General features: G+C 33.3%; 1 protein-coding gene across 1 annotated transcript; it reads left to right on the top strand.

Moving 5' to 3' along the window:
• The first annotated feature begins 3807 nt into the window (after window positions 1-3807).
• Window positions 3808-13304, top strand: LOC101243653 (uncharacterized). The gene is made up of 12 exons (XM_004231522.5): window positions 3808-4143; window positions 4216-4356; window positions 4439-4554; window positions 5435-5589; window positions 5881-5969; window positions 6118-6664; window positions 7447-7551; window positions 8279-8442; window positions 8530-8609; window positions 9761-9872; window positions 12617-12691; window positions 12775-13304. The coding sequence occupies exons 1-12, from the start codon at window positions 4054-4056 to the stop codon at window positions 12907-12909; spliced, it is 1809 nt and encodes a 602-aa protein (XP_004231570.2). The 5' UTR covers window positions 3808-4053; the 3' UTR covers window positions 12910-13304.
• Window positions 13305-14136: the final 832 nt, after the last annotated feature.

Below are 14136 nucleotides of genomic sequence, written 5' to 3'. Positions count from 1 at the left end.
ATAATTTTGCTCTGTACAAGTAATTTTAATGTCCGTATTTGTATGGATAAAAATACAATTGTCCTTCAAAATATTTTAATTATATATGTGAAAGATATTTTTAAAATAATTAATTTGTTTTAGAAATATTCGATGAATATGAATCTTATACTTTTTATACGGTTAACATTAGCATAACTAATTATTTTATTATTAAGTCAATATTATTGATATATCATATTTATAAAAGTACGTCCCTCCGTCAACCCTATTAAAATGGATGATGATTAGTAGGAATCAACAAAGAACTTTTGTGTATGTTTTTAGTTTTTTTATATTCTTTCTGTTGTGGTGCATGAAACTTTGTGTAATTTTATTTTATCTCTACTAGTATTTTATTTTCTTTGTTTTTCACTTGTATTATTGTGATTTGTTCCAGTAAAAAAAAAGAAAAAAAAGTAAGAGTATTTTTTTATTGTCTCAACAATGGCTTCTTCAAGCATTGCAATGGTAACCACTTTTTTTATTTATTTTGGGTTAACTTTATGGAGAAAAAAAAAGAGAAACTATAATAGCTAATGAGTTTTGATTTTTTATGATATTGCTGTATTTGATGATTTATATTACTTTTAAGTTATAGTCATTTTGTTGAAATGCTTTTGTGTTAATATATTCAATTTAATATAAAAACAAAGTAAACATGCAGTATAAAGAAAGCTTTAAAAATAATAGACTAACTCAATTTACAATAATAAATTTTTTTACTTTTATTTCGGAGATTCTTAATCGATAACCATCGCTATGAGTTATGTGATGATATAATGTCTCGTCCACGCTGCTAGTATTGTCTTATCCCTTATTGAGACATCCTCAACCAAGTGAATTCATAAATTTATGCTTACGAGTGATAAGAAGAGCCCGTTCGGATGGACTTAAAAAAATAACTTTTAAAAAATACTTTTGAAATTGTTGGAACTTATTTTTAAAATAAGTAGTTATGTATTTGAATAAAAGTGTTGAAGTTAAAAAAAATTGTTGATGTGTTTGGCAAATAAGTGTTGCTGGTAAACATTTTTTAAATCAAAATATCTTAAATACCCTTAAAAGTTGTTAACATGGCAAAAGTTGATTAATTTAATAATAATAATAATAATATATGATATATAATAATAAGAATAAATAAGATTAATAATAATAAAAATAATATGAAAAGAATAATTATAATATATAATAGTAATAATACCTAATAATAATAAAGAAAAATAAAATAAATAAAAATAATAATAAAATAATAAAATAAATAATAATAAAATAATAAAATATTATTAATAATAATAAAACAATAAAATATTAATATTAATAATAAAAAATAATAACAAAAACAATAATAATAAAAATAATTAAATATAAACAATAATAATAATAATAATAAATAATAATAATAATATAACAATATGAAAATAATAAGAATAATAATAATGAATATAAAATAAATAATAATAATAATATATAAATATTAATAATAATAAATAATAATTATAAATAATAATAGTAATAAATAATATATATTAATAATAACAAAATAATATGAAAATAATAATTAATATAATAATAATAATAATAAAGAATAATAAAATAGATGATAATAATAATAATAATAAAATATTAATTATAATAATAATATATAATAATAATATATAATAATAATAACAATAAAGAGTAATAAAATAAATAATAATAATAATAAATAATAAACTAATAATAATAATAATAATAATGATAAATAATAAAATATTAATAAACGAATAATTATAATGATAATAATAAAAAATAATAACAATAAAATATTAATAAACTAATAATAATAATAATAATAATAATAATAATAATAATATTAAAATTTAATAAAAGAATTAAGGGCAAAAAAGTAAAATAATTGGTCAATTTAAAAGAGTTTTAAGCTAAAAAAAAAAAGTATCCCTGCCCTGCTTTTAACTTTTGGCTTAAATTAGTTTTTTTTTTTAAAAACTTAAATAAGTCACGTTGAGAATTGTCAAACACTTAAATAAGTCAAAAAAATCAGTTTTTAAGTCAGTTTGACTAGCTTATAAGCTAATCCAAACAGACTTGAAGTCATTTAAAAAATATGATCCTTTTACCGTGCTGGCATACATGGTTTATGAGGAATTTGAGTTGTTTAAACTCATCCCATATCAGTGCTCAATACCACTCCAATCATATATATAACTCATGCCTGAGTCTGATTGGATATACTGATGGCATGTTGCGCCTGACCTCCAAATACTGGGTCCAATTGGACGCAATGGCTAGCCTTTTTTCTTGGCGGTCTAATTGGACTCATTGCAGCTGTCTCATATCGGTTTGATCGGGCTTGCTGTAGGTGCCCCACACCAGCCTCTCAGGCGTATTTGGATTGAAGCTCCCCATTGGGTCGTAATTCACCTCGAATTGATTGTGAACTCAATATATTTAATCTCATGAGTGAATTCGAAATTAGAAACTTAGTATTGGCGTGAAGATGAACACACCTATTACTATAAAAACTTACTTACCTTGAAAGAACTCAGATATCGGCGATTTTCTCAAAATCTTGAAAAACTTGAAAATTGATTTTAATCAACTTTGACCGCTAATTGAGGGATAAACTGTATGGGCCTAATAGGGTAAGGAAAAGGTCAAAACATCTCAATTCGGATAAATTTTCTTAATAGGACAAGTTGTTAAGGAAATTAGAAACTCATGATTAGCATGGAGTGAACAAATCTATCACTATAAAAAAATATATAGCTCGAAAGAACTCAATTCTTGACGATTTACCCGAAATCTTGAAGAATTTCTTGGAAACTTCCTCTTTTCTTGAACTTTGTCCTAGTTTCTTAAATGCTTTAGAATTGAGTGAAAACTAATTATAATCAAATTTGATCCCTGGGGAACAAAACGTACAGGCCCATAGAGTCGAAAAAAGATCAAAATACCTCTTCTTAATTCGAATGAATTTCTTTAACTGGATAAATTGTACTTAAATAGGCATATCACCCTCATTCAAATTTGAAATTTAGCAAATTCGCCGATGTTGGAAAGATGACTCAAGAAATTTTGATTTTATATCTTATGAGTCACCTAACTCATCGTGTGCTAAAAGTTATGATTGTTTGAAATTAACTCAAAACTCACCATTTAAGAATAACTTGCACTTATCTTAAATTGACTATTTCTAATTTAATTCTTTTATCTTTCTTTTCTGATTTGACGTCCCATTTGCAGTATTAATTGCGAATGATGTATTCTATCTTCAAAAGTTATACCAAAATAATAAATATAGAATTATATATCGTGATCAAGCTTGCAGAAGCCATTTTTGAGATCCAAAAATATATCCAGTAGCAAAAAAGGAAGATAAATAATGACATTCTATAATAAATTATTACTGAGAGAGACAATTTTGGACAAAAGAATATTCATTATAGAAATATTTTTTAATAAATAATTAATTAAAAATATTTTTGTTCAATTTCTCATAATCAAGGTCATTTTTAAATATTTTTCATTTTAATTAATTTGAGAGTCTAAAATAGTTATAAATAAAATAATAATTTAATAAATAAAAATTTAGTTGATTTATGACATCTTAATTAATTATTAAAAAGAAATATTTATATATAATTTACTCTATAAATACATTAAATAGTTGGGATTGGACAACGAGTAGAGAAAACAATTTTTTTTTGATTAAAACAGTGCAACTGAAATTTTAAAAATATTTTTATTATTATTTAAAATATAAATCTTTTTTTTTTTACTTATAATTCTTGTTTTTTCACCAAACTTGAATATTTTCTAATTGAGCAAAAACCCCAAAATTTTGAAGGTTTAGCCTTCTCTTTAAGCCGCCCTGCTCCTTTGCCATTAATTCCCTTTTTTCAGCGCCACCGTCTGTTCAGCAGCTCTACCTTCTCCCTCGCCGGAAGCTCCAGTTTTCCACCGTCCGTTGAGAAGCTCTACCTTCTACGTCGCCCGAAGCTCCAGTTTGTACTCGAAGTTCCGTTACAAGCAATGGGCACAGCTAATATAAGGGATATTTTGACTTGTTTTAGTCCTTCGTTAGACTTCTTTGCTATAAGTTCTGGTGATGGCCGTATCAAGGTATAGTCCTTTAATTATTTGTTTTTTTTTTTGAAATTTTATTAAGTATATCATTGGGAATTTTTCTGTCAGATATGGGATACTGTGAAGGGTCAGGTACAGACCGAGTTTGCAGATATTGTGTCAATGGAGAAAGAAAGCTCGTTTAATAAGCCAGGAGGTCATCTTTCAATGGATTATACTTGCATGAAGTGGTTATCATGTGACAGAAAGGTACAGTTTTGTTTGAGAAAAAAAAGGAATGATTTAGCATAACTCTTTTTTTTAACTAGAGCTATATTTACTGGTTGGTCAGAAAAAAAGGAAGATTGGAACTTCATTATTGGTGTTAGGTACAGGAAGTGGTGATTTTTTGGCTCTAGATGTATCTGCAGGTCATCTGAAATGGAGATTTAGTGATTGCCATCCTGGGTAAGTTCTTTTGCGGAACTCATAACTAGAATTATCTTGACTTACAGAAAGAATGGTATATTCACTGTAAAGCTTTCTTTTTGTTTCTACTTCATACTATATGTTGGACAATGGACATTGGAATATAAACCTTATGTGTTGGACAATGGACATAGGAGTATAAATCTTTCAATGTGACTTGTAGGACGTATTGTGAAGAAAATGTAAAATAGCTTTAAGTTGCAATTCGACAAGTGTATAGATATAGAGGCCCAAAAGTTGATGTCTAGCACAGATGTCCAACTTTGAAGAAGGGAGATTTTGGATGATCTTTTGTCAGTTGTGCTATTTGTAATGAAAATAAATTTTAAGGTGGCTCAGATGGTTTGGCTTGGGACTCCCATAATGGAGGTCTCAAGTTCGAAACCGTTGCTTGTGACAACTGGGGATCAATTTTCTGGATCAAGCTTGTTTCACGGGGCTTGCCTAGTGCAGTTTACCTCTCCTATGTCGTTTGCGAGCTATTGCACTAGAGCAAGGTTTACCCCGTGCCTGTGGGTTCCCTTGTCAACAAAAAAAGTAATAAATAATTTACCCCACGTTTTTCTCTTATTATTTTTCCGGTTGTCATTAGTTGCTCAGTGTTTTTGTATCCTAAAGCTGTAAAAGTAAAGAAGAAATCTTTGTAATAAAGTTGATCTCTGAAGTAGTAATGACCTGTAGATCATGCCACTTGTACCGTCTCTATCTTGGAGCTTGCCTCTGTTCCTTTTACATGTATCATTCTCACAGTTCAAAGGTGCATTTTTCTATATTATTTTATGGGACATTATCATGTAGTAAGATGATGATATGACGTATCTCCCTTGCTTTTATTGAAATTTTGTATGTCAATGAGCAGCGGTGTCAACGCCATCTCATTCCCTTCACATGGTTCATTCATTTACACGGCTGGTGCTGATGGACTAGTTTGCAAAATTGACTCCATGTCCGGAAATTTACTGCATAAGTTTAAAGCTTCCACTAAAGCAATATCATCTTTATCCATTTCATCAGGTTTGTATCTGTAAATGTTTGTTGTCTTCATTGATGGCTACAGTTCAATTATCTTTTGTTTTAGTCAATCTGGAGTACTATCAACAATGATGCTAGATTCCCTGAGCCCAGAGTTATCAAAATTCTTCTAGTGTCATTGTTAGATCACTATAGTTTCTTGATAACATGTATTGCTCCAGTTTTGTCCTCCTTCCTCCAGTATCTCGTGTTAGCATTCTTGTTGTTGTTTTCTTGTAGCGACCAACTTTCTTTGCTTAATTTGGTTTCCTCTTGTGGCTTATGTCTAGCCAGATGGGAAAATATTAGCAACAGCAACTTCTCAGTTGAAGGTTTTCAATTGCTTGGATGACAAAAAGCTCCAGAAATTTACAGGCCATCCTGTGAGTATTATGATTTTTTCCTTTCATTTTTCATGTACTTACCTTTTGATGTATTTTCTTCGTGGTTAAGTGAAGTTAATACAGCCTGCAGAATACTTCTAATACAATCCTTGGGAGTCACCTTATTTCTTTTCTCCTTTTTTATTAGGGGGCTGTCCGGTGTATGGTTTTCTCTGAAGATGGGAGACATGTTCTTTCTTCTGCTGTTGGTGACCGACATGTAGCAGTTTGGAAGTTAGATGGTAGCAAAAAGAAATCAGCATGCTGCTCGCTGGCAATGGATCACCCTGCTGTCTTCTTGGATAGCTACAACATTAAATCTGGAGCTGCAAATGATGCAGGCTTGGGTGTTTTGGCCATTTCAGAAATTGGTGTTTGCTACTTTTGGCATGGAAAGAGCTTTGAGGAACTGCACAATGGGAAGCCCACAAAGATATTTGCATCTTTAGATGAGAAAATAATGAAGAAACATAAAGAAACCATGCATAGTATTTTTTCAGCAAAATTGCAATCTATTGGCACATCTGGTTCTGGCCATATGTTTGTTGCATATGGCTTGCTTATAAAACCATCATTTGAAAAAGTTATGGTGCAGCCTGGGGAGGATATCAGATTAAAAAGTTCACTTGACGGGATCCTTCTACCCTTCAGTCAATCTCGCAAATCTAAACAAGCATCCAAGACCCAGAGTCAGGGTAACACTCTCTCCTCCTCTTTTTGCACTTGCCTCCCGTCTTCTCTAGTTTCTATGTAAAAAAACATGTAATTATCGAACCCTATTTGATAATCAAACCGTATTAAATAGGAATTGCCATTGACATATTTGGCATGGCGATGTGTATGTTTCGGGAATTTTTTGCTCTTATATCTGCAAATTTGCTGTTCCCTTCCAAATTTTAATGCATTTTTCATTTCTTTCCACATGGCTAATTTCCACCTGTTCTTTCCTCTCTTAACGTTTTCTCCAGATTAGAGAATTTTAACCTCCTAATCTATGGCCCTATATGTAGAGGAGCCCAATGTATCCTTGTGAATGGCCCGTCTAAATTTGATTGGTTGAAAATGTCTAGTAGGAGGTCCAATACACCACTGTTCTTTTCTCTAGTCCCTTTTTGTATTCTTAGCTCCCATGTAGTACAACCTTATGACGTATCACTTACAAAAAGAAAAATGTCCAAAGCCTTGAGATGACAGTCATCCTGTGCCATTATGTACATTTATATCTTTCCTCCTTTGTGTAATCTTTAAGCCATGTGTTTGATTGGCTTTCAAGTTAATATGCACAAGTATGGGGTGTTATTTTTGACAGAGTTACAGAGTTGCATTTATAAATGGTAATACTATTTATTTCCTTGGGAAGGAAGAAAAAAGTAATATTATCTTTCAGTTTATGGTAAAGAATCACAAAAATTTAAATGTGATGCTCAATTTGAAATTGATACAGGTGTGTCCTAACATTTTTGTTTGCATTCAACAGTTACTGCTCTCGATCGTGCAAATGCAGAGGGTGCATTACTTCCTTTGCCCATGATTCTTGATCAGGTTGGCGTGGAGACTGGAATTAAGCCCACAGTTAGCAAAGGTATCACCTAAATTGCCCCAATAAGATATCTTGGTTTTGTTGGCACATTTTTTTTGCGTCTGCACAATATGTAAACACCTTTTTGGAATATGCGATGGTTGTGCATCTTGATTTCAAGTCTCATTGCCATTCCTAAGGGGAAAAATCTTATAGACTAGAGCTGCTGACACAACTGGTTATTCCATATCTGATTGTAGGTTGAATTCCAAACAACAACAATATATCCTCACCTTTGTGGGTTAGTGTAGGTTGAATTCCGCAAGAGGAAAAATCTTATAGACTAGAACTGCTGATGAATTTGTTTACTCCATGCCGGAATTGTAGGTTGAAGTAAACAGAACTCTTTGAGATACTCTACTACTTCCAGATCCATGCTTTATATCGGGTTAATCGTCATTTTGAGACTTGTGATCCATGATCTGCCTACTGTGATTTGTGCTGAATATCGTACTGTTCAACTCAAATGTGTGAGGGGAACTTTCTTCTCTTTTCATCAGTACTTCACTACTAGTGAAGAGTAAGTTATGTGAGCTAAGATGAGATATTGCTAGAATAACTCAGGAAGTGTTTCATCACTGACTATAGTTCTCTCGTCATGATTCTATGGACTATTAGAACATTGTCCCAATTAATTTCTGTGTTTATCCTTTTGTCTCCAGAATACTTAAAGATGCCATCTAAGTGCTTACTTCTGAACGTGAAGCTTTTTCTTTATTGCTATTTACAGATGTCATTGGTACACAAGCAGAAGATGAGGTCACAATTTGCATGGAGGACCAGTTAAGATCCTTGGGTATAATTAGCAGCGACAATGATCTCTTGCCTCCCTCAATTCTTGATGCCAAGATTTTGAAAAGAATAAGTGCTGATGCTAGTGTGCCACAAAAGAAGGTCCATATACTTTTGGGTCTGATTTGGTCAGTGTTCATGTTAAAATATCTGAAATAATTTGTTTTTAACTGTATTCATTTAACGCAGATGAAAGCCGCTGTTTTATCCATGGAACCGCATGATGCTTACAACTTTTTGAAAGCCTTGGTGGCTGCATGGCAGTCCAGGTGGGATCTTCGAACTTTTAAGGAGATTGCACCCTTTTACTCCATATTGTACTTTAAGAGTGGAGATGCACTGCATAGCCCCACTTTAAGGAGCCAAAAAGGGAAGTCATGAACTACATTTCATGTAATGTAGTACACTTTAAAGAGAGTTAGAGTACTGCAGTGGATACAAATCTAAAATAACCTTAAGGAAAGGGCTTATGGAAAATAAAGAGAAATTCAAAACAAGTACATGATTGAGAATATTCATTGAATGAGCATTCTCAATGAGAGCTCAGATTGAATCGGCATATCAATACTAATTTGATCTGAGCTCTTGGAATGGGTATAAATTCGGCATTGGGTCGCGCAATCTTGGTGATCTTCTTTATCTAATGAATGGGGAAAAATGGCTTGGCGGTGTGAAACAAGTTTTCATAAGTTAAAGGGACTTGAGAATGGAACAAAAAACATGGAGATGTCTCGTAAAGAGATGCAGCTATGTTGAAAAGAAAATCATCTCACTTGCATGTACTATAAAAGTTGGTTCTCTTTTTTGAATTAAGTACCTGAAGAATCGCCTGTTTCAATTCTTGTTGTTTAAACTGATTCCACTGGATGTTCTTTGACATAAAATCATTTCAATTTGAGATATAATTGGAAGTTTTAAACTACTTCAAAATACTACCAAGAAATTGCTCCAGGGCTTTGATCTGGTGATAAGTGTGTAGCACATGATGTGTAGTTAGGTGCTTATCACGTGCTTCAACCCGTCACTGACAAAAGCCTGGTGTTCAAGTGAAGAAGAGTAGATGGGTAGATCCAATTTCACTGAGTTTCGAACAGTTTGCACCTGCCTCGGGGTTTTCTCGGTTGGGTTAAGAGTTTAGAATTCATATTGGAAAAGTTAATCCTCCTGAAACTCTCCACAAATATCTAATATTTTCTTTATGGACATCATGAAACACAATGTTGCAGAAGTAATGATTGCCACAATTTAAGATATAAATTTGGACATTCATATCAGAATTTTGCACTCCTGTAACTTTTCAAAAGGGCCAGTTCTTGCTTTATTTGGCAGAATGAATTGTTCACCATTTAGTTATTGATGGCTAAATATTTATGCATATGATGATTCTCTTTTGGTTTTGCATGTATTTTCTTTTTTGCAGATCAAGCTTGGGAACACATGTTCTTCCATGGATATGCTGTATATTGGTGAACCACAATGAATTTGTTACATCGCAGGAACCACTGACGCCTCTTCTAGATTCCATGAACAAGGTAGATATTCTTCTACAAGGCTAGTATTGCTGTGAAATTTATGGGATCACCTTTAGGGTCGCCAAGTGTCGTTGGTTTCATGCTTTCTGCAGTCTTGTTTCTGATTGATCTTTTTAATAAATTAGTTCTTTTTGGTTTTCCAAGTTAAATGTGATGAGTCATATTGTGTGGTATGTTCTGGAGGAGGCTGTGTTGTTAGAAACGAGTGCTTCACTGCCATTGTTCTCAAAGGAGATCACCTTTGCGCCTATTACTGGCAAGGGGAGGCGACCTCGAAAAGTCGAGGCAATGGTGAGTTGCGAGTGGCAAGCAAGGCGCTAAAGGCGTCGCCTTTTTTTCATTTTCTAATAAACAGGTCTGATTTAATAATTAACAAGCAATATCAGGGTTTATTTGAAGTTTTGGACAAACCTGACTCTCTTCTCCCTTTTTTCTCTCCAATTCGCAATCACGACTCTCTTCTCCAGCCTTACAACCTTCAATTGGTTTTTTCTTCTTTCTTCTCATTTCTTCTTTCTCTGCTGCTTAGCGACCTCAGCAGGTACGTTTCCGCCTTTTTTCTTCTTCTCTTTGCAAACCCTAGCGACCAAGTTCAAATTCCAGTAGTGACAAATACTTGAAGTAATATCTTTCCATAGATTTTCTTTCAAAAACTTGGCTTAACATTTGGAGGTGATTTCAAATAACAATTTATTCATCTAAGTATCTGGCTCATTATTTCAACTTCAAACTTGAAATATGAAACATGAAGCTCGAAAAATAGGTTTTATGAGTTCTATGCAGTTTTTCAAGTTTTCCCACACAAGGCTTCAACTATGCTTTCATATCCAAACAAAACTTCAACTTTCAAATATCCTTTTCACCTTCAACGGTGTTTGGATTGGCCTATTTTAATTGATTTTTGGCTTTTAAGATCTTTTTTGGGAAAATGCACAAGTACCCCCAACCTATGCCTGAAATACTAGTGACACACTTGTACTTTTCTAAGGTCCTATTATCCCCTCGAACTTGTTTTATAAATAATTTTCTAGCCCTTTTCGGCCTTCATGGCACTATAATTGAATAAATTGTCAACACGTGCTGTGCGCACAAGATAGTGCCATGTAAGCCGAAAAGGGGTAGAAAATTATTTATAAAATAAGTTCAGCGGCGGGTAATATTACCTTAATATAGTATAGACGTGTCTTTTAGATTTCGGGCATAGTTCAGGGGGTACTTGTGCATTTTCCCATCTTTTTTTATTTTTTAGAGGTGTTCGGAAAAAACAAAAAGTGCTTGTAAGCACCTACTTTTAGGCCCCCCCCCCCACTCCCCCCCCCCCCCCCCCCAAAAAAAAACAAACAAAAAAACTTAAAGCTAAAAACCAAAAGTTGGGTATGACCAACTTATGGCTTTTAGTTTTTAGCTTATAAGCTACTTAAAAAAGTCAATCCAAACCCCCTTAATTTTAAATCTCTATTTTTTTCTTCAAACATCAACCAATTCATGTCCATATCAAGTGATTTTATTCCATAGGTGGATACTTCCTGATACCTCTATGGGTGGTGGGAAGTAGCAGGTACCTTGTGGTATAGTGAGTCCACAAGCCAGCCTGGACACCACCCATTTTTTTAAAAAAAAATTGAACTGCTCACACCCATATTATCCATCAGCATATCCAGGTAAACAAAGATTCCATGTATGATGTAACACTTCCTCATGGAGTGCCATGTTTTTCTGGATACAACCCATTTTTTTTTTAAAAAAATTGAATTGCTCACACCCATATTACCCATCAGTATATCCAGGTAAACAGAGATTCCATGTATGATCTAACACTTCCTCATGGAGTGCCATTTTTTTCTGGATACTGCAGTTCGTTTTAGTACGGAGAACCTGCCTATTTGTTGCAATGAACCATATTTTCTATATTTGATTAATGGACAAAGTGCCTTTGTAAATCAATCATGTTGTAACCTAAGTGGAAGACTCAGTTGCAGTCACATTAAAAAGCTCCCTCCTTATCTGAAGTGTATTGCAGTGGCCCTTGAGTAGCTAAGCTGGGGCACATTGGGTGGACAACACATTTTTATTGTTCTAGACTTGTAAAGTTTGCAGCTGAAATTGGAAGACTACAAGAAAATTAGCAATCACGAGACCTAATCAAGTTTGATCACCTAAAAAGTTAGAAAATGGCCCCAAATCAAAGAAAAATGGGAGTCATTTTACAGTATGCATAATTTGTTTGATAGCTTAATCCGAGATTAGTTGGGTTGTCTATATAAATAATCTATTCGGTTTCATTTGGACCTTTTCCATTTGAATATCCATTAGTCTGGGTTCTCATTGTTTGGTAACTGAAGTCAATATCTGATTAAAATTGGTTAGTTTTACATATCTTGAGGGTCAGTCAATTTCCTATTATGCTTTAATAGTTCTAACTCCTTTGATGAAAATTGGCCCTGATGTCTGTTAGTAGGCATATTCATTTCTATGGAGCTGCAATGAATAGAGTACTAAATCCCACCATCATTATATCATGCTTTATAGGTCACATTTTTTTTGTCAGTTTCCAAAAAATTGAATCTCCTATAGAACCCCTGTTTTCCTACTGGTTTGAAGAATTTATCACCATAATTTGTTGTTTCTGATTAGTTGTTGATTTTCTTATTTGATCATGATGACAAAAAACTCACCATTGCTCTGTTGTTAGAAACTGCAAAACTTGAAAGCTATTAAACACTTCAATCTTTTTCGTTTTTCAGCTTACCAAGTCAAAGGGAGTAGCCCTTAACTCATTATTGCAGTTATCTGGCCGTTTGCAACTCGTAATGGCACAGGTTGATTACTTCAAATAGTAAATGAATCTTAGTCCATTACCATTTTTTGCATAAACCCTTATCTATTCTTACTTTTTTATCAGATTGGGAAGGCTGATAATAAGAAAAGTCCGACATCAACACTCGAGGTGCAGATGAATGATAGTGAGGATGATGAGGTAGATGAAGTTATGTATGGCATAGATGAATCTCAAACGAGTAGTGACGGGGATGACTAGGACTTTTTCGGTGAGAGACGTTTCATAAAGCTGAAAGTTGATTGGCAGGTGCTTTAAACAAGGGAATCTATATGGTCAGTTTTGGTAGGAGGCTGGGCCTTGGGGCCTTAAATGGCAAGTGCAAGGAGATATAATTTAGGTTGCTCTATCTAGTTTGTTATGGGTGTACGGATAAATCCTATGTACTCTCTTTCCTAGACCCCTTCCTGATTGTATGCATTAAGTCGATAATCTGTTGTGTGAGGTTCTTCATAGATGCCATTTATCTGATCTTTCATTGGTTTTGCTGTTAAAAGTCTCCTTAACTTGCTTCATCCATTGCACTGAACTTGTAAGCTAGGAAGAGAATGTAACAATTGGTGAAATGGGGACCCAGCAAGCTATTTGATCCGGTAGTTTCTTTGTGCGTGTGTGTGTGGGAATGAGTTGTATTTTGATCCCCTAAGAAGTTACGCACAAAATGGACTCTTGTTTTTGAGTTATCTTACAGTGGCGGTGGTGCAACCAGACTCATTGTTCCAAGTCTCTTGCTTTGAGTGTTTTGTTTGTGCTGTGGCTTCACTGAAGTCATTAATATGTCGTCGTCCATGGAACAATAGAATGAAAATATGATATGACCATTTCTCCCCTCCTCTCTCACACACAAAAAAAATTGTTTCTGCAGATTCTTTATGATATTTCTGCTTACTCTTGATTGTAGTTACACAAATGAAATGGCCTCACATTTGAACTTGAAAATAAGTTGCCACTATTATGATTTGCTGACTAGATACGAGATCTCTGATTAACATAGTATATGCACATCAGCCTAAGGAACAACATATATGATATGAATTATAGATTCAAAGTTGAACATATAAATAAATGTGGGAAGAAAATGAAGATACAAAAGTAAATATTTTCTCTGGCTATTGGACTTTGGATCTTTTTGTAATCTGTTTACAGTTCATCAATTTCGAACCAGTTAGAACCATAAAGTGGTATATGTTACCTTAAACTACTAGGTGCTCATAGATACTGAAAATCTTGCAGGGTTTTATGTTGCGGACTGTGTTCCCATCATTCTCAGTAGCTTTTTGGCGCTAACAGAAGAGACTTAATATGAAATTCTGAATGAAGTCGCTACAGGTAGGAAGTTGCTAGGGATGTCTATGTTCTAGCTGAGGAAATGCCATCTTTCCATTTTTACTGGCTGAGAGTTGTGCTTATTTGTTTTTGCTTGCTTGT

This window comes from Solanum lycopersicum, chromosome 2 (assembly GCF_036512215.1).
Source record: "Solanum lycopersicum chromosome 2, SLM_r2.1".
In the NCBI taxonomy this organism is placed as follows: Eukaryota; Viridiplantae; Streptophyta; class Magnoliopsida; order Solanales; family Solanaceae; genus Solanum; species Solanum lycopersicum.
Note: the sequence above shows the minus strand (reverse complement) of the source record. Positions and strands in the feature narration are given on the sequence as shown.